Raw genomic sequence first — 20,848 nt, 5'->3', positions numbered from 1 at the left:
AATTAAAATATCACGGAATTACTTTTACAATGCAAGGTAACCCAAAACAAAAACGGTGATCTATTATCCTGCACATCCACCCGAGAGAGAGAGAGGTTTGTCAGGGAGCGCTCCCTCACCACTCCGCCAGGAAGCCAGCCTGGGATAAGGCCGTGAACCTGAAGCTGGAATCGGATCCACAGCGGCTGACCGGGGTGTGTGTGTGTGTGTCTCAGCTGTGCTGGACTCTGGGGTAAGACACACCACAGGTGGTAACCTTATTCACCCCCTTATTCAGATTCACTGACCTTAGTCAGATCCAGAACCTGCTCCCCTTCATTCATCCATATGGTGAACTGTTCACTCACGGCCTGTGTCCCTGGAGCAGGTGAACACTCTTTTGGTTTAGTTTGGAAATACAGCGCGGAAACAGGCCCTTCGGCCCACCGAGTCCATGTCCAGTACACTAGCACTATTCTACACACACTCGGGACAATTTACAAATTTACCAAGCCAAATCACCTACAAACCTGCATGTTTTTGGAGTGTGGGAGGAAACTCGAGCACCCGGAGAAAACCCACTTGGTCACAGAGAGAAGATTCAAACTCTGCACAAACAGCATCCGTAGTCAGGATTGAACCCGGGTCTCTGGCGCTGTAAGGCAACAATACTGCTGCGCCATCGTGCCGCCCTTTTCTCCAGAACATCTCCAAACTTTGCACGAGGAAACCTGTCCCATGCAAGTATTACACTGTTGAATCCTAGGCTCGGTACTAGGCTAGCATTCTATCCAGAATTACCTTAGAGACACAAACACTGCATCAGTGCTTATGTCGGTTCTTCCATAAGAACTACAAGCCATCCCACCTCCAAACATACTAACGTGCCCCCTGCACCTTCCACACAAGGGCAACTCACTCTGTGAGAAGTAATCTCCCTGTCGCCCCGCTCACATGAGTCTGCTGTTGCACCTTCTGCCCTGTGGAAAGTAAAGACACCATCTCTTCCTCTGCCCATTCCCTCCACAGATGCTGCCTGACCCGCTGAGTTCCTCCAACACCTTTGTGTGTTTTTGCACAAGACTCCAGCATCTGCAGTTCCTTCTGTCACCATCTTGTCTTGTGTGCCTCTCACACAACATTGTCACGGGATGTCAACACGCACCCTGGGGAAAGGGGGGCATGGTGCAAATCTAACACAAGAGCATGATTAATGGCAAGGTGCAAGGCATCTGGGGCACTCTGGCGGAGATGCCAACATTGCATTAGCATTTTGTGATGAAAGGCTTCGCCACTTTCAGCAAGAGGTCAAAGGACACTTTCCAGGAAATACTGTTACTTCACTTCCTGTTGTAGGCACCATTTTTTTCCATAAGCTACATGACTGAAGAAACTTACATGTAAAACAAATGCATTCCCAGTTTAAACATCAGAACAGCAATCTCATTGCCCAGTACCAAGCAAAGAGCATTTTATATACAATAATTTCACCTCGTGGTTAAAAAGGCATTTTATAATTTCTCTAGATGTTGTCAAACGAATTGAGCCGCTGGTGACCATTGGGATGAAACTTCAGTTTAAATCATGCTTAAAAGCAGAAATATACATTGGTGGCATGATAGAGAGTTTGGAGCAAAGAGCCTGAAGAAACTGTTACCTGGTGAGGAGGTGAAGCTGGACATTAAATGCTGGAGTAACTCAGCAGGTCAGGCGGCATCATAGGTGACCTTTCAGTCAGCACCCGTCCACTGAGTCTGAAGAAGGGTTCTGACCCGAAACGTCACCTATCCATGTTCTCCAGACTTGCTGCCTGACCCGCTGAGTTAATCCAGTACTTTGTGTCCCTTTGTGTAAATTGGCATCTGCAGCTCTCGTTTCCACACTGAAGCTGGGCGTTGTTCATTTAATTGAAGGCTGTGCAGAGATCATACACATTGCAGCTGAGCAGGATCTGTGGTGGTCAATGCAATTGGAAAGGAGTCGGGTCTAATGTTGGTTGAACAGCATCTGTGTTCGGGCTCCTTATACGGGGCAGGGGCAGGTACAGTTCCCTCCTCCCACTGTCTGGGTGCGTGGATGAAGGGCCTGCACTCATGCTGTGTTCACACCTGAAGTAGATGAGACTGGATGTACTGATAAGTTAGATGGGAGCAGGACGAGGCCATTCAGCCCCTCAAGCCTATTCTGCCTTTCAATTAGCTGATGTGCATCCTAAGTCCATTAGAACCAATTGGTTTTCATCACAACAAAAAAATAGATCTCTGTTTTAAAATTTCCACTTGATTCCCATCCTGGAATTCCAGTCCCCTCTGTGTGGTGAAGTCGTTGCCGACATGAACAACTAGATTTTAACCTACCCTCTCACAATCTTCAAACTCTCAGATTCCGGTCTTTTGCAATCTTGCTTCATAGGTCTTCATAATTAACCCTTTGTCTCTGGAGTTATTCTGGTGAGCCAGTAACCCAGCCTCTATCTAATCTAATCTATCTACCGCTGAATGCATCGTTATAGTCATACAGTGTGGAAACAGGCCCTTCAGCCCAACTTGTCCACACCAACCAACATGGCCCATTTACATTAATCCCACCTGCCTGCGTTTGGCCCATATCCCTCAAACCTGTCCTATCCATGTACCTGTCCAAATGTTTCTTAAACATTGTGATAGTACCTGCGTCAACTACCTCCTCCGGCAGCTCGTTCCACACACCCTGCACCCTTTGTGTGAAAAGGCTACCCATCAGGTTCTTATTAAATCTTTCCCCCCTCACCGTAAACCTATGTCCTGTGATTCTCGATTCCCCTGCTTTGGGCCAGAGACTGTGCATCTACCCGATCTATTCCTCTCAAGATCAAGTTTGAGATCAGTGCCTAAAAGCTGCTTCAGCCCAGGTCACATGAGGAGGAGGTGCTGCCCATAGGTCCCTGTGCATTTAGTTGCTTCAAAGTGAGTTGTTGGGTTGAAGGGTCGAGGTCCATTCATAGCAGGGGGATGAATGACTGACGGGTTGGCACAGACCTGAACATTCCCAGCCTATTCCCACTTCCTAATGATATCCCGGACACACAATGTGCTTGGTCATTGAGTGGACACCTGCTGGTGAGGAGAGAACTCCAGAGTTTTGGGTCTGCACAGCTAAAATACAATGAGAATAGCCCGAGGATAGATTTTGAGGGAAGTTGTATCTTGGGGTGTTAAAGCTGTTCAAGCTGAAGGAGTTACAAAAGTGGGGAGGAGGGATGTCAGGGAAACTAGTGTTTGTAGACTGGAAGCTTTAGGTCAGTAAACGTAAGGGTGATACGTATGAGGCAGGTACTGGATGGGTAAGGATTGGGATGATTCAGAGGATGGCTATGGAAGGAATCCATCCCAAATAGCTAAGGACATGGAGAAACCAGGAACTGCAGATGCTAGTTTTCAAAAAAGGACACAATGGTCTGGAGCATTTCAGGAGAACGTGGATAACTGACTTTTCAGATCAGGATCTGAAGATGGATCCCAACCCGAAATGTTCCCTGGCCATGTTCTCCAGGCATGCTGCCTGAGCTGCTGAGTTACCCCAGGCCTTTGAGGCTAAAGGGGCAGTATGGGCACAGAGCGGATAAGGAGGTAATATATAATGGGTAAGGGCATGGGTGGGTGCAGGGCGGTTAAGTTAAACACCAAGCTGAGAGTGACTGGTGGTTTACAAATGGTGCACGTTTCACAGTCAGTTGGTGAAGCTGATTACTGCTCCACACCCTGAGTCCTCCAACCAGGTCAGCCACTTATTCAAACCCACAGCATCTTGACTTTTCCCTCTGAGATTCGATGTACTCGTGGATTCGGAACTTGGGCTCATTGGGTTGATTGGCAGATCTCTGCTTCAGTTCCCTGGAAAGAAACAGTGAGTTTGTTACTTTACAGGTAATTGGGGTCAGTTTTCTAACAAGCCCTTGCTTTGGGCTTTGGGCAAAGGATCTTCTTCTTTCCAAGGACAACCCATTGAACCATGGATCCATCAGACAGTGGGACTGAATCATTCACCTCAACCCAACTGGGCAACTGGAACATCTGGTAGAATGGGAGGAGGGAGGGGTGGCAGATGGAAGTTTAATGCTGGGCAATGTGAGGTGTTACATTTTGGTGGGCAGAATGAGAAGGGGCAATATAAACTGACAGGGATAATTCAAAAATAAGGTGCAAGAACAGAGGGATTTGGCAGGGTCAGATGGAGAAAGTTGCTCAAATGTGCGCAGAACAGTGAGCTTTACAGCTAATGCCCCTGTCCCACTTAGGAAACCTGAACGGAAACCTCTGGAGACTTTGCGCCCCACCCAAGGTTTCCGTGCGGTTCACGGAGGTTTTTGTCAGTCTCCCTACCTGCTTCCACTACCTGCAACCTCCGGGAACCGCACAGAAACCTTGGGTAGGGCGCAAAGTCTCCAGAGGTTTCCGTTCAGGTTTCCTAAGTGGGACAGGGGCATAAGTGGGACAGGGGCATTTGGGCACAGACAACAAGGGCAAGAAGGTCAGTATGAATCTTTTTTTAAAGTACTAGTTCGGCCACAATTCGAGTGCAGTGCTTGGTTCCAGATGCTACACTTTATTTGGAGAGGACACGGAAAAGATTTACAGACATGTTTCCAGGAATCATGGAATTTATGAGGATTGACTGAAGCTGGGAATCGCCTTGGAAAAGCGAAGGTTGTGGGGAGATATGAAGTTCCAGTCGTGGTGTTCAAGACCATGACCGTCTCAGACAGAGTCAAAGCTGCTGCATTGGCAGAGAGGTCAATAATAATAATAATGGATGGGATTTATATAGCGCCTTTCTAATACTCAAGGCGCTTTACATCGCATTATTCATTCACTCCTCAGTCACACTCGGTGGTGGTAAGCTACTTCTGTAGCCACAGCTGCCCTGGGGCAGACTGACGGAAGCGTGGCTGCCAATCTGCGCCTACGGCCCCTCCGACCACCACCAATCACTCACACACATTCACACACATTCACACACAGGCAAAGGTGGGTGAAGTGTCTTGCCCAAGGACACAACGACAGTATGCACTCCAAGCGGGATTCGAACCGGCTACCTTCCGGTTGCCAGCCGAACACTTAGCCCATTGTGCCATCTGTCAGACACTGAGGAACATCGAATGAAGATTAAAGAACAAACAGTGACACAAATTAAAATTATTCTCACTCGCTGAGTGGCTGGGGTCTGCAATGCACTGCCTTGGTCATAGAGTTTAGTTTAGTTTAGTTTATTGTCACATTTACTTAGGGAAAGTGAGAAGCTTTGGTTGCATGCTGTTCAGTCAGTGGAAAGACAATACATTATTACAATCGAGCCGTCCACAGTGTTTAGACACATGATGGTAGACAAAAGTGCTGGAGAAACTCAGCGGGTGCGGCAGCATCTATGGAGCGAAGGAAATAGGCAACGTTTCGGAACGAAACGTTGCCTATTTCCTTCGCTCCATAGATGCTGCCGCTCCCGCTGAGTTTCTCCAGCACTTTTGTCTACCTTCGCTTTTCCAGCATCTGCAGTTCCTTCTTGAACGTAGACACATGACAAAGGGAATTACGTGAATAATATTTACTGCAAGATAAAGTCCAGTAAATTCTGATCAAAGATAGCCTGAGGTTCCCCAATGAGGTACATGGTAGCACAGGAGTGCTATCCACCTCATTGGAAACCCTCGGACTATCTTTGACGTGGATTCAATGGCAGCGTTCAAAATGGGACTGAATAAAAATCATAAGTGAGAGAATTTGCAGGGACGAGGGAAGAGGATAGAGGTGGGACTAGGCCAAAGGTCCCCACATAGAACTAGTCCAGACTCAAAGAGTTGAATGGCCTCATAACCACTCTCCGACTCAGAGCCCGTGCTGTCTGGGTACCCTCAGAACAACTAGAGTTTGGTAATAAAAACAACCTTGCCGCCCACTTCACAAACGCAAATTAAATAACAACTTACTTTGCTACGGCAAGAAATGCTAGTTCAACATTGATGCCAGTTTTGGCACTGGTCTCTATGAAAGGAACGCCATATTCCTGTGGATCAGAAAGAAGGAACTCATTATCTTGCAATCAGTTGTAACATCAGTTACATGATGCCTTCAAAACCTCATAAATCCCCTTTTACAGCCAATGAAGTATTTGGAAGAGCAGTTATTGGTGTAAATAGGAAGCATAACAGCCAATGACAGACAGCAAGATCTCAAAAACAGATTGCATTATGTTGCTGATCCTATTTGAGGGATAAATATGTAGACACGCATCAACTTCCAAAGCTGCCACGGGATCTTGTGGCCCTCAGTGTGATCTCTGTTTCGTATCACACCTGGCCGACACCTGCAGCATCGCAGGACTGGATTGTCAGTCGGAGTTTGTGCTCAACAACCTGGGCCTGCAGTCTTGGAGGTGAAAATAATCCCCCCCCCATGTTCTCTCTCTCACAATGTTCACCTTTTCCTCCTGCCACCCTCCCTATTACCCTGATCCATTACCCTCCCTCATCTGGTTCCCCCCACCTATCACCCACACACCCATCCACTCCTATCCCCTTCACTACCTGGTTCCATCTGCCTATCATCCGTCCTTTATCTGTTTCCACCTTTCACCCACTAGCCTTTGGGCTTTAAACTCCAACCACCTCCTCCTACCTCACGTGGCTCTGATTGTCTAATTTTCCCCCACCTCATCTGGTTCCACATCACCTACCAGCTCCTGCCTTCCCCCTCCCACTACCCTCTTAATAGTATCTTCCCTTCACACTCTCAGTTTCAACCCGAAACGTTTACCATCCTTTTGCCTCCACAGATGCTGCCTGATCCATTGTTTCCTCCGACAGTTTGTCTTTGTTGCTCCAGGTTCCAGCATGTGGAATCCCTTGTATTGGCAATATTGAACCTTGTACAGTTAAATTCTAGGAAATGAGATGCAAGTTCATGATTTTGTGCAATTGAATGGGGGGAGTGTTCACCTTACCCTGGCCAGTCTCTCTCCTTCTTCTCTCTTGATGGCCCTCTCACCTGTTATGTCAGCCTGCAACAATAAAACACATCAATTCAGGATGGATGTCAAGCATTTGAACAGTAGGTTATCCTGTGACATAATAGTCAACTCGAGTAGGAATAACTTAAATAGGAATCCCAATGCGCGATCCACAAAAGGCAAGAGTGCAGGTACACAATACTGCGGGCAGCAAACAGAATGTTATCATTTAGTGCAAAGTATTGAACACAACTGTAGGACGTTGATGCCTCAGTTGTTCAGGACATTGGTGAGACCACAGCTGGAGTTCTACATATTGTACCCCTCTCCTTATGTACGGAAGGATGTTAATGCATTGGCAGCCGTTCAGACAGGGTTTACTCGACTCATACCTGGAATGGTTGGGTCGTCTAATTGGAATGGTTGCTCAGGCTAGGCGTAGATTGGCTGGAGTTGAAAAGAGTGAGAGTGGTCTTGATTTAAACATGAATAAAAAGCAGAAACAAAGAACTGAAGATGCTGGTTTATATCAAAGATGGACACAAAGTCCTTCTTTAGTTTAAAGAAGGGTCTTGACCAGAAACGTCACCCATCCTATTTCTCCAGAGATGCTGCCCGACCCGCTGAGTTACTCCAGCACTTTGTGTCTATCTTGAGTAAAACGCAAGCCACTGGAGGAACTCAACAGTTCAAGCAGCATCTGTGAGGTTGGATGGGGAGAGGTAGTTTCTTGCTGTTGGAGAATCTAAAACGTGAGGTCCCTGTTTAAAAATAAGGGGCCATCCATTTAAGTCACAGTTAAAATATGTTTTCTTTCTCTCAGGGCTTTGAGGTCTTGAAACAGCTTTCCTCGAAGTTTGACCATCTAAATGTCTTCAAGACAGAGATATATGAATTATGGTATAAAAATGGTGAAAGATTATTGTGTATAGGTGGGAATGTGCAGTGGTGGTTACTGTTAGATCGGCCATGGAATGATTGAATGACACTATAGGCTTGAGGGGCTGAGTGGCCTTCTCCTGTTCCTAGTTGTATGTTTTATTAAACATTTTGTTCGTGTTAAACTTAGTTAACATACTGTGCTGTGTTGAATGAGAGCAAAAGACAAAAAAGAGAATTTAAGCGCTACAAATCCTGAATACAGGTGCTTGTCTGTACGGAGTTTGTACGTTCACCCCACGATCTGCGTGGGTTTACTCCGGGATCCCCACCCACATTCCAAAGACGTACAGGTTTGTAGGCTAATGGGCTTGGTATACATGTCAATTGTCGCTAGTGCGTGTAGGATAGTGTTGGCGTGCGGGGTTTGTTGGTCGGTGTGGGCTCGGTGGGCCGAAGGGCCATGTTTCCGCGCTACATCTACAAACTCTAAAAAATAGTGTAGAATGGAGATAGAGTTAGACGTGATAATACAGAGAGATTCTAGTATTTTATTCTAATATGACCTTAGATAGATAGGATAAATTGGATTAGAAAAATTACTTCCAGCCACTTTGTCTTCATTACTTTCGCGAGATTGATGATCTATGCAAATTTATTCGATTATTTAATGACCAACATATATCCTGGATGAGTTTACTCTGAAGGACTGTAGAAACAAATTGTGACAGATAGTGGAACAAAGCACACCAATGTCTCTACTTCTACGAACTCTGAGGAAATTTGGCCAATGCCAAATGATTCGCAGCAATTTGTACAAATGCAGCCAATATCACTTAAGGTTTTGAGTGAGAGGTTAAGGGGCAGGTGCCATAAACAATAGGTGGAGCGGCAAATACAAACCTGGAAAGCAATGAAGTTAAGAAAGACAGAGTAAAGAGTATGGACACATAAGGAATGGCAGGTGCTGGCTTACAACCATATAACCATATAACAATTACAGCACGGAAACAGGCCATCTCGGCCCTTCTAGTCCGTGCCGAACACGTATTCTCCCCATGTCCCATCTACCTGCACTCAGACCATAACCCTCCATTCCTTTCCCGTCCATATAACTATCCAATTTATTTTTAAATGATAAAATTGAACCTGCCTCCACCACCTTCACTGGAAGCTCATTCCACACAGCCACCACTCTCTGAGTAAAGAAGTTCCCCCTCATGTTACCCCTAAACTTCTGTCTCTTAATTCTCAAGTCATGTCCTCTTGTTTGAATCTTCCCTACTCTCAGTGGGAAAAGCTTATCCACGTCAACTCTGTCTATCCCTCTCATCATTTTAAAGACCTCTATCAAGTCCCCCCTTAACCTTCTGCGCTCCAAAGAATAAAGACCTAACTTGTTCAACCTTTCTCTGTAACTTAGTTGCTGAAACCCAGGCAACATTCTAGTAAATCTCCTCTGTACTCTCTCTATTTTGTTGACATCCTTCCTATAATTAGGCGACCAAAATTGTACACCATGCTCCAGAATTGGCCTTGTACAATTTTAACATTACATCCCAACTTCTATACTCAATGCTCTGATTTATAAAGGCCAGCACACCAAAAGCTTTCTTTACCACCCTAGCTACATGAGATTCCACCTTCAGGGAACTATGCACAGTTATTCCCAGATCCCTCTGTTCAACTGCATTCTTCAATTCCCTACCATTTACCATGTACGTCCTATTTTGATTTGTCCTGCCAAGATGTAGCACCTCACACTTATCAGCATTAAACTCCATCTGCCATCTTTCAGCCCACTCTTCCAACTGGCATAAATCTCTCTTTAGACTTTGAAAATCTACTTCATTATCCACAACACCACCTATCTTAGTATCATCTGCATACTTACTAATCCAATTTACCACACCATCATCCAGATCATTGATGTACATGACAAACAACAGTGGACCCAACACAGATCCCTGTGGCACCCCACTAGTCACTGGCCTCCAACCTGATAAACAGCCATCCACCATTACTCTCTGGCATCTCCCATTCAGCCACTGTTGAATCCATCTTGCTACTCCACCTTTAATACCCAACAATTGAACCTTCTTAACCAACCTTCCATGAGGAACTTTGTCAAAGGCCTTACTGAAGTCCATATATACAACATCCACTGCTTTACCCTCATCAATTTCCCGAGTAACCTCTTAAAAAAATTCAAGAAGATTAGTCAAACATGACCTTCCAGGCACAAATCCATGTTGACTGTTCCTAATCAGACCCTGTTTATCCAGATGCTTATATATATTATCTCTAAGTATCCTTTCCATTTATTTGCCCACCATTGACATCAAAATAACAGGTCTATAATTGTTAGGTTTACTCTTAGAACCCTTTTTAAACAATGGAACAACATGCGCAGTACGCCAATCCTCCGGCACTATTCCCGTTTCTAATGACATTTGAAATATTTCTGTCATGGCCCCTGCTATTTCTACACTAATTTCCCTCAATGTCCTAGGGAATACCCTGTCCGGACCTGGAGACTTATCCACTTTTATATTTCTCAAAAGTGTCAGTACTTCCACTTCTTTGAATCTCATAGTTTCCATAGTTACTCTACTTGTTTCCCTTACCTCACATAATTCAATATCCTTCTCCTTGGTGAATACCGAAGAAAAGAAATTGTTCAATATCTCCCCCATCTCTTTTGGCTCTGCAGATAGCTGTCCACTCTGACTCTCTAATGGACCAATTTTATCCCTCGTTATCCTTTTGCTATTAATATAGCTGTAGAAACCTTTTGGATTTACTTTCACCTTACTTGCCAAAGCAACCTCATATCTTCTTTTAGCTTTTCTAATTTCTTTCTTAAGATTATTTTTACATTCTTTATACTCCTCAAGCACCTCATTCACTCCATGCTGCCTATAATTATTGTAGATCTCTCTCTTTTTCCAAACCAAGTGTCCAATTTCCCTTGAAAACCAGGGCTCTTTCCAATTTTTACTATTTCCTTTCAACCGAACAGGGACATAAAGATTCTGTACTCTTAAAATGTCACCTTTAAATGTCCTCCATTTCTCTTCCACATCTTTCCCATAAAACAAAATGTCCCAATTTTCTCCTTTTAAATCCTTTCGCATCTCCTCAAAGTTAGCCTTTCTCCAATCAAAAATCTCAACCCTAGGTCCAGTTCTGACCCTCTCCATAATTATATTGAAACTAATGGTATTGTGATCACTGGACCCGAACTGTTCCCCAACGCATACCTCTGCCACCTGACCGTCTCATTTCCTAACAGGAGTTCCAGCACTGCCCCTTCTCTAGTAGGTACCTCTATGTATTGCTGCTAAAAACTATCCTGCACACATTTTACAAACTCCAAACCATCCAGCCCATTTACAGAATGTGTTTCCCAGTCTATGTGTGGAAAATTGAAATAGAAACATAGAAACATAGAAAGTAGGTGCGAGAGTAGACCACCAGGTCCGTCGAGCCCGCACCGCCATTCGCTCATGGCTGAACACTAAACAGACACACTTACCCACAAACAGTAGACACAAGACACAGAACACAAGACACTACCCTCCCCTTTATACCGCTATCACCCCTCTCCACCCCAAAAACCTCGTGATCTCCTGGGAGAGGCAAAAAACCGGATAAAAACCCAGGTCCAATTCGGGAAAAAAATCCGGGAAATTCCTCTCCGACCCCAATCCAGGCGATCGACACTTGTCCAGGAGATCACTCAGGTCTTACTATACTAACCATACCTAGGTCCATATCCCTGCCCTCTCCCCGTAGCCCCTTATCCCCTTGGCAGCTAAAAAACCATCTATTTTAGTCTTAAATATATTTAAAGTTTCTGCTTCCACTGCTCCCTGGGGCAGTGAATTCCATAAATTAACCACCCTCTGGGTGAAGAAGTTCTTCCTCATCTCCGTTTTAAAAGAGCCCCCCCTTATTCTGCAACTATGTCCCCTAGTTCTAGTTTCCCCGATCATTGGGAACATCCTCGGTGCATCCACCCGATCAAGGCCCCTCACGATCTTATATGTTTCAATGAGATCGCCTCTCATTCTTCTAAACTCCAAAGAGTAGAGTTCCAGCCTACTTAACCTTTCCTCATATGTCAATCCCCTCATTGCAGGAATTAATCTTGTAAACCTTCGCTGCACTGCCTCCAGGGCTAGTACATCCTTTCTTAAGTATGGACCCCAGAACTGTACACAGTATTCCAAATGTGGTCTCACTAATACTGTGTACAGCTGCAGCAAGACCTCCGTGTTTTTATACTCAATCCCCCTAGCAATAAAGGCCAAAACTCCATTGGCCTTCCTGATTGCTTGCTGCACCTGCATACTAACTTTTAGTGATTCATGTACTAATACCCCTAGATCCCTTTGCGTTGCATTACAACGCAGCTCCTCCTCATTTAGAAAATAACTTGCCCTATCATTTTTTTTCCCAAAGTGAATGACTTCACATTTATTAGTATTAAACTTCATCTGCCAAGTTGTTGCCCACTCACCTAGCTTATCTATATCCTTTTGCAGACTCTTCCTATCCTCCTCATCCCCTACTTTTCCTCCCATTTTTGTATCGTCCGCAAATTTTGATATATTACACTTGGTTCCCTCCTCCAAATCATTTATATAAATTGTGAACAACTGGGGTCCCAGCACCGACCCTTGCGGAACCCCGCTAGTTACCGGTTGCCATCCCGAGTATGAACCATTTATCCCCACTCTCTGCTTCCTATTTGTTAGCCAATCCTCTACCCATGCTAATATATTACCCCCAATCCCATAATTTTTTATTTTTAGCAATAGTCTCTTATGTGGCACCTTGTCAAAAGCCTTTTGGAAGTCCAAGTATACCACATCCACCGGTTCCCCTTTATCCACCCGGGTTGTTACTTCCTCAAAGAATTCGAGCAGATTCGTTAAACAGGACTTCCCCTTCACAAAACCATGCTGGTTCTGTCCGATGAAGTCATGTTTATCCAAGTGCCCCGTTAGTGTTTCTTTAATAATTGTCTCTAACTTTTACCCACCACCGATGTTAGACTAACCGGTCTATAGTTACCCGCCTTCTGTTTACTTCCTTTTTTAAATATAGGTGTTACATTGGCCATTTTCCAATCCACTGGGACCGTTCCTGCCTCCAGGGAGTTTTGGAAAATTATCACCAATGCATCCACAATCCCCACCGCTATCTCCCTCAAGACCCTTGGATGTAATCCATCAGGCCCAGGGGATTTATCCTCCTTCAGTCTCATTAATTTCCCTAATACCACCTCCTTGGTGATCTTAATAGTATTTAGCTCCTCCATTCCTACCGCCCCCTGTTTATCCAGCGTTGGAATATTTTTTGTGTCTTCTATGGTGAAGACTGATACAAAATACTCGTTTAATGCCTTTGCCATTTCCATGTTCCCCACCAACAACTCTCCAGTCTCACCCTCCAATGGACCAACGTTCACCTTAGCCACCCTTTTTCTTTTTATATAGCTATAAAAACTCTTACTATTAGTTTTTATGTTGTTTGCTAATTTCCTTTCATAGTCTATTTTCCCCGTCTTAATTAATCTCTTAGTTATTTTTTGCTGACCTTTAAATGCTTCCCAATCCTCTACCCTCCCACTATCTCTGGCTACCTTATATGCCCTTGCCTTCAGCCGAATACTATCCTTTATAGTTTTACTGAGCCATGGCTGACTGTTCTTACCCTTACCCCTTTTTTTCTTCATAGGAATAAATTTTTCTTGAAGGTTATACAGTAGACCCTTAAACGTACACCACATACTCATGTGTACCCAAATCTCCCACAATCACTACCTTGTGCTTACTACTAATATCTGCAATCTCCTTACATATTTGCTCTTCCAATTCTCGCTCCCCATTTGGCGATCTATAATACACCACTATAAGTGTTGCTACCCCTTTCCCATTTATCAGTTCCACCCAAATAGCCTCCCTAGACGAGCCCTCTAATCTATCCTGCCAAAGCACTGCTGTAATATCTTCCCTGATAAGCAATGCAACACCTCCACCTCTTGCCCCTCCAATTCTATCACACCTGAAGCAACGAAATCCTGGAATATTTAGTTTCCAATCACAGCCCTCCTGCAACCATGTTTCACTGATCGCCACAACATCATACTTCCAGGTGTCAATCCAGGCTCTAAGTTCATCCACCTTTCTTACAATGCTCCTAGCATTAAAATATACACATTTAAGAAACCCACCCTCTCTTATTCTCTGTTTATTGTCTTTTTCTTCATTCTCCCCTACATTTTGGGTCAGAGTGCTACCATTCTCTGCCTCCTGCCTCACACACTGACTGCTAGCTTTCCCAATTTGAGTCCCTCCCCCCAACCGTTCTAGTTTAAAGTCTCCCCAGTAGCCTTTGCAAATCTCCCCGCCAGGATATTGGTCCCCCTCGAGTTCAAGTGCAACCCGTTCTTTCTGTACAGGTCGCACCTTCCCCAAAAGAGGTCCCAATGATCCAGAAACTTGAATCCATACCCACTGCACCAGTCCCTCATCCACTCATTTATCCTCCACCTCGCTCCATTCCTACTCTCACTGTCGCGTGGCACAGGCAGTAATCCTGAGATTGTTACCTTTCCAGTCCTTCTCCTTAACTCTCTACCTAACTCCCTAAATTCTTCTTTCAGGACCTCTTCTCTTTTTCTACCTATGTCGTTGGTGCCTATATGTACCACAACCTCAGGCTCCTCTCCCTCTCATTTCAGGATATCTTGGACACGTTCAGACACATCCTTGACCCTGGCACCAGGGAGGCAAACTACCATCCGGGTCTCCTGTCTGCGTCCACAGAATTGCCTATCCGACCCCCTGAGTATAGAGTCCCCTATTACTATTGTCCTCCTCTTCTTTTCCTTACCCTTCTGAGCAACCGGACCGGTCTTTGTGCCGGAGGCCCGGCCGCTGTCGCTGCCCCCAGGTAGGCTGTCTCCCCCACCCTTACTCAAACATCAGTACTTATTTTCAAGGTGTACAGCCACCGGGGTACTCACCAGTCCCTGCCACTGCCCATTGCCCTTCCTAACTGTGACCCAGTTGTCTGCCTCCCGTGGTCTTGGAGTGACCACCTCTCTGTAACTCCTTTCTATGACCTCCTCGCTCTCCCTGACCAGACAGAGGTCATCGAGTTGCTGCTCCAGGTTCCTAACACGGTCCCTTAGGAGCCCCATCTCGACGCACCTGGCGCAGATGTGGACGTCTGGAGGGCACTCAGACTCCATGACCTCCCACATCTGACATCCAGAACAGTAAACTGCCCTGGCCCTCATTCTTCCCCTTATCCGAAAGTAAAGAGCATGTCCATCTTAACATCATTAGACTGGGATAAAAAGTCTGACGATAGACACAAAATGCTGGAGTAACTCAGCGGACATGCAGCATCTGTGGATAGAAGGAATGGGTGACCTTTCTTCACACTGACCAGCATCATCTGCAGTTCCTTCCTACATTCCAAAAAGTCTGAAGACTGGGGAAGTGTCAGTGGCACAGTGTCACGGCTAGTCGAGCTGATGCCCCTCTGCTCCAGCGACCATGGTTCAACCCTGACCTCCAGTCTTGTCTGTGTGGAGTTTGCACGTTCTCCCTGTGACCGCACAGGGTTTTTCCAGGCTCTCCCGTTTCCTCCCACATCCCAGTGCAGTGCAGGTTGCTAAGTTAATGGCCGCTATAACCGGCTCCGAATGTGTAGGTGAGCGATAGAATTGGGGTGAATTGATGGGATTGTGCGGAGAATCAAAAGGGGTCAGTGCAATGTGGACTTGGTGGGTCGATCGATCTGTTTTGGGAGCTATGTGCCTGTGACTATAAAATGTATTTAGACATGAAAGCATTGTTGAAACATGGTGACAATGTGATGGGACTTCAGTTTACTGCCACATCAGACGTTCAGTTATACAGCCCCACCCTCTCTGATATCACACAGTATGACATCCCACCTCATTTTGAACTTTAATGTACAGTCTAGGTTGATCTGCTCTCACCATTCACTTTTTTAAATCAATTTCTCCAGTAGATGCCCATCATGATCATAAACACTGGCGTTCATCACCCTATAGGGCAGCGTTCATCACCCTATAGGGCAGCGTTCATCACCCTATAGGGCGGCGTTCATCACCCTATAGGGCAGCGTTCATCACCCTATAGGGCAGCGTTCATCACCCTATAGGGCAGCGTTCATCACCCTATAGGGCGGCACAGTGGTGCAGCAGCAGAGTTGCTGCCAAGTCAGTGCCAGAGACCCGGGTCCGATCCTGACTACAGCTGTTGCCTGTATAGAGTTTGTCCATTCTCCCTGTAGGTTTCCCCCTGCTGCTCCGGCTACCTCCCACATTTTAAAGACAAGCAGGTTGGTAGGTTAATTGGCTTCTGTAAATTGTCCCTAGTGTGTAGGATGCAAAACTGGTGTATGGGTGATTGGCAGTCGGTGTGGACGAGGGACCTGTTTCCACACTGTATCTGTAAACTAAACAAAACCATACCTCTGCACAAATACAGTGCCACAAATACGGTACCACATAGTCTGTGTTGGTTGTCCCACACTGTGTGACAATGGAGTGCGTCAAAGCTTACACTGGAACAGCTCACCCATTTCCAGCGATTAGGAGCCCTTATTACTGAGCAGCTGACTCAGATAAATGGCACTGAGGCCAGATGAGGTACTGATCTAACAGCTTGGCATTTGGTGCTCAGTTAAAACCGACAGTGCCATGTCTAACTTGTGGATTTTAGAAAGTTAGCTGACGTACTCCAAATGCTTCAGTATTGCCTCTGAGTTACATTGGTCACATATTTGAAGTGAGAGGCAGCAAAAGCATTGATGTATTGAGGGATAAGGGGAGAAGGCAGGAACAGCAGCTGGGTTTGGATGATCAACCACAATCATACTGAACGGTGGAGCAGGCTTCAAGTGCTGAAGATTTTAACATTGTGAAGCCCGCGGTCTCTGGTAGGAAGAGGCCGACTCGGGAGTTCCATGCTTGCGGAGGGAGTTTCAACCACCCCGACGCAGGAGTTTCGATCACCCCGACGGGGTCTCGATCGTCGGCTGCGGGGGCTTTAATCGCCCTGACTGTGGATTGTTTGACTGCCCCGACCGCGGGAGAACAAGAGGAAGTAGATTGAACTTTGTTGCCTTCCATCACAGTGAGGAATGTGGAATCCACTGTGGTGGATGTTTATGGTAACTTTTATATGGTTGTGTGTCTTGTTGCTTTTCACTTAGTATGGCTGTATAGAACTCAAATTTCACTGTACCTTAATTGGTACATGTGACAATAAACTGACCTTGAAACCTTGAAATTCTTAATCCAGTTCCTATTTTCCATGTTTCTCCGGTTAAGGTGACTAATCATTCAGCTTTGTGTTTAATGAAACCTTTATGTGCTTTCCCTTGGGAAATAATGAAGCAACATTGAGTCTGAAGAAGGGTCTCGACCCAAAACATCACCGAGGCCTTCTCTCCAGAGATGCTGCCTTACCCACAGTTACTCCAGCATTATGTGTCTACCTTCGATTTAAACCAGCATCTGCAGTTCTTTCCTGTGCACAAGCTAAATTGAGATTCTGGCTGTGACAGTTCGTTAAAATTCAATTACACAGCATTATAAAATAAGTTGGAACAGTAAGTACCCACCTTGTTACCAAGCAACATGATGACCACATCCTGTTGTGCATATTCATGTACTTCTGTTAACCAGGCCTGCAAGATTGGACAGATACAATGTTGAAAAAAATGCTCTTTAAAAACATATTTATGTGTATTAAATGGAAGTTACAAAATGCTCGAGGCATCTCTGATGAATCCAGAGCGTTATGGAAACGACATTCCAATATGATGACCATCAGATCATAATTATGGGGTGGCACGGCACGGCAGCAGTAGAGTTGCTGCCTCACAGTACCAGAGACCCGGATTCGATCCTGACTACCAGTGCTGTCTGTACGGAGTTTGTACGTTCTCTCGGCAACCTGTATGGATTTTCCCTGAGGGTCCCAGTTTCCTCCCACACTCCAAAGATGTATAGGCTTGTGGGCTAATTGACTTGGTAAAATTGTAAGTTGTCGCTAGTGTATGTAGGAACGTATTAGTGTGCAGGGATCGCTGGTCGGCACGGACTAGGTGGGCCGAAGGGCATGTTTACGTGCTATATCTCTAAAGTTATGTCACCAGCAACTACAGGTCATTAGGCCCAAGGGTAAGGCACAAGGTGAAGAATAACTGTCTGCCCAAACAATTACTCCCAGTCCAGGTCATGCAATGGTCAGATAGAGTAAAGCTTCTTTGACTGTTTCATCAAATGGCCCCAGAGCAGGTCCAAAGGTCACTGTGTCCAGTGTCAATAGTGCTTGGTTGTCAGATGTACAGGGTATGGAACAATGAAATGTTGCTTGCTGCAGCTTTACATGCAAATTAATGCAACAACACACAGATAATAAGACCGCAAATGATCAGTAATATTAGGTATTGCCTAGGTTGTATGCAAAACAAAGTGTTTCACAATGTCCCAGGTACCCCAGCTACATGTGACAATAACGCATCATTCATTCATTCAACCAGACCATAATAGTGCAAACCAAAGTACATGGTGCATCCGATACATAGTCCATAGTGGATCGTTGCTGAGGTAGGGTTGTGGTTTGGGTTGCACACAGCACTTCAAGAACCTGATGTTTGATGGGAAGAAGCTGTTCTTGAACATGGAGGCAATGGTTCTCAGGATCCCGTACCTTGGTCCTGATGGCAGCAGCATGATGAGAGCGTGGCCTGGCTAGTGTGGCTCTTTGATGATATCACCTGCCTTTTGGAAGCAGTGTTTCCTGTTTTCCGTAGAACTCTTTGATGGTGGGCACAGCTTAGATGGGCATTTTGGCTGGCATTGATGAGTTGGGCCGAAGGGCTGGTTTCCGTGTTATATGACTCCATTACTTTATGAAACTGCTATCAAATGTCCCCACAATGAAGGACACCCTGTACTGCCCAGTCATATGGTCAAGGGGAAGAGTCAAGGCCACTGCATATTGTTCTATACGCCTCTGTAAACTGCTCTGCTCTGTATACTGTTGGCCCCAGAGCCTGAGTGAAGGTCACCCTACATTGTCCTGTCATAGAGACCCACAGCAAAAATAGCATGGATTCCGTGCTCAGTCCCCTCAATGAGTAGCAGATTAGGGAGTATAGATTTCTGCTAACCTACCAAATGCATGTGCAGCTGCTATCTGGCATACAATTAGATGACTAGAAAGGGCCCAAAGAGAATCTTTTCCAAGCTATAGTCTTGCCTCCGCTCCCACCCCGAGCAGCACGTTACAGGGACTCATCGCCCTCTGTGTAAAAAAAATTACCCCGCACATCTCCTTTAAACTTTTGTGTAGAATGGAACTGCAGATGCTGGTTTAAACCGAAGATAGACACAAAAAGTTGGAGTAACTCAGTGGAACAGGCAGCATCTCTGGAGAGAAGGAATGGGTGACGTTTCGGGTCTGAAGAACGGTCTCGACCCGAAATGTCACCCATTCCTTCTCTCCAGAGATGCTGCCTGTCCCGCTGAGCTACTCCAGCTTTTTGTGTCTTTCTCCCTTTAAACCTTCCCCAGTTTATTTTAAAGCTGCACTGTCTAGTTTTTTCCAACATTTCTATCGCGGGGAACAGGTTCTGGCAGTCGACCCGATCAATTCCTCTCATAGATCAGTCACATTTTTCATATGGAAATTTGATGGATTAGTTTTGTAAACGTTGCTGATGCAGAGTTAGCGAAGGCACTGGTCAACTCTGATCGAATTGAACTTTGGAACACACTGGATGAGCCGAATGTCCTCCTGTTCTGGTGGGAATCAGACCCTTTAGGAAGGAGAGTGATGGAAACAAACTCAGGAAATGGCGATCAAATGTGCGCTGTGTTTGAAAGGTGAAGCGAGGGATAAATTTAGCATCACTTCAAACGAGCCTGACTCATCTGCACACTTCGTTTAGAAACAGATAAAGAGAATGGCGTACGTTATTCTGAGAGCTGACTGCTCGAGCCGTGATTGCAGCTCATTAAGTAATGAGCTTGGAGACAGTGAGGGGGCTTTGTATCTCTCGGACCTGACCTTTTATGCTGCCGTGCTGTTGAATTTCCTCAGCTTGGTCCCATTCAGTTTGCTCATGCCTGTCTGCTTGACGTCACTTGCCTATCAATCTGTGTCACCTTTTGTACTGAAACTCTTCAAGTGAGCCTTGACATTTATGCAATCAGCCTCAACAGGGGTACATCTACAAATGAAGGCTGACAGCAGTACTCCAGTAAACAAATGCTTCGCTGATGGTTGAAACTCTCTCATCTTCTCCTCTCTCTAAGTTGGCGTTGAGATGAATTGCAGGTTCCACTATTCCAATTCCTCTTCTTTCTTGACCTCTCAGGAATTTGGGTGTTGGCCTCTCCATGAAAATTGGGAGGAGTGCAGAATGGTGCCGCAGGTGGAATCAAAAGTTAAGAGTCAAGGGTCAAGTCAAGAGTGTGTAACTAGCTTGGGTCGTGGAAGGGAGGTGCTGAGGTCATGATGCTGGGCTCAGGAGGGCAAGTGCTGGGGTCAGGAAGGGTAGATGTTTGATTTTGGACTATCAGTACTGTGTGTGTGGTTCATATCGAAAGAGAGGACCAGCCCAGATGAGGTGTGAATGCAGAGAGATCAGATGTGCTTGGCAGCTCTCCCGAGTCCAGGCTCACCTTGAGCAAATCCCTCTCCTCATTATCACCGACCCTTCACCATCTTCCTGTCTGACCATTACCGCCCTGCATTCTGAGTGATCATACTTCCAAACAATGAACTTCAATGGCTGTAAATACCCCAGAATGTGCTAAAATTGTGCAATATAGTAAAAGGAATGATGCTGCAAGCCAGCAGAGCAAAAAATCTGCAGATGCTGCAAATCTGGAAATAAGATACAACATGCTGGAAATGCTCAGCAAGTCAGGCAGCATCTG

The 20,848-nt window shown here is 45.6% G+C and overlaps 1 protein-coding gene across 3 annotated transcripts in view; it reads right to left on the bottom strand.

Annotated features, from left to right (window-relative positions):
• Positions 1-3,025: 3,025 nt before the first annotated feature.
• Positions 3,026-20,848, bottom strand: part of LOC116988000 (ras-related protein Rab-37-like) — a 159,459-nt gene continuing 141,636 nt past the window's right edge. For all 3 annotated transcript variants that reach the window (XM_033044387.1, XM_033044389.1, XM_033044388.1), the window contains 4 exons: positions 17,518-17,583; positions 6,955-7,011; positions 5,942-6,018; positions 3,026-3,851 (listed from right to left, as the gene is read on the bottom strand). In XM_033044387.1, the coding sequence (XP_032900278.1) occupies positions 3,746-3,851; positions 5,942-6,018; positions 6,955-7,011; positions 17,518-17,583 (306 nt within the window). In that variant the 3' untranslated portion in view covers positions 3,026-3,745. The remainder of the gene's footprint in view (positions 3,852-5,941; positions 6,019-6,954; positions 7,012-17,517; positions 17,584-20,848) is intronic.

Source organism: Amblyraja radiata, chromosome 26, assembly GCF_010909765.2.
Source record: "Amblyraja radiata isolate CabotCenter1 chromosome 26, sAmbRad1.1.pri, whole genome shotgun sequence".
Classification (NCBI taxonomy): domain Eukaryota; kingdom Metazoa; phylum Chordata; class Chondrichthyes; order Rajiformes; family Rajidae; genus Amblyraja; species Amblyraja radiata.
Note: the sequence above shows the minus strand (reverse complement) of the source record. Positions and strands in the feature narration are given on the sequence as shown.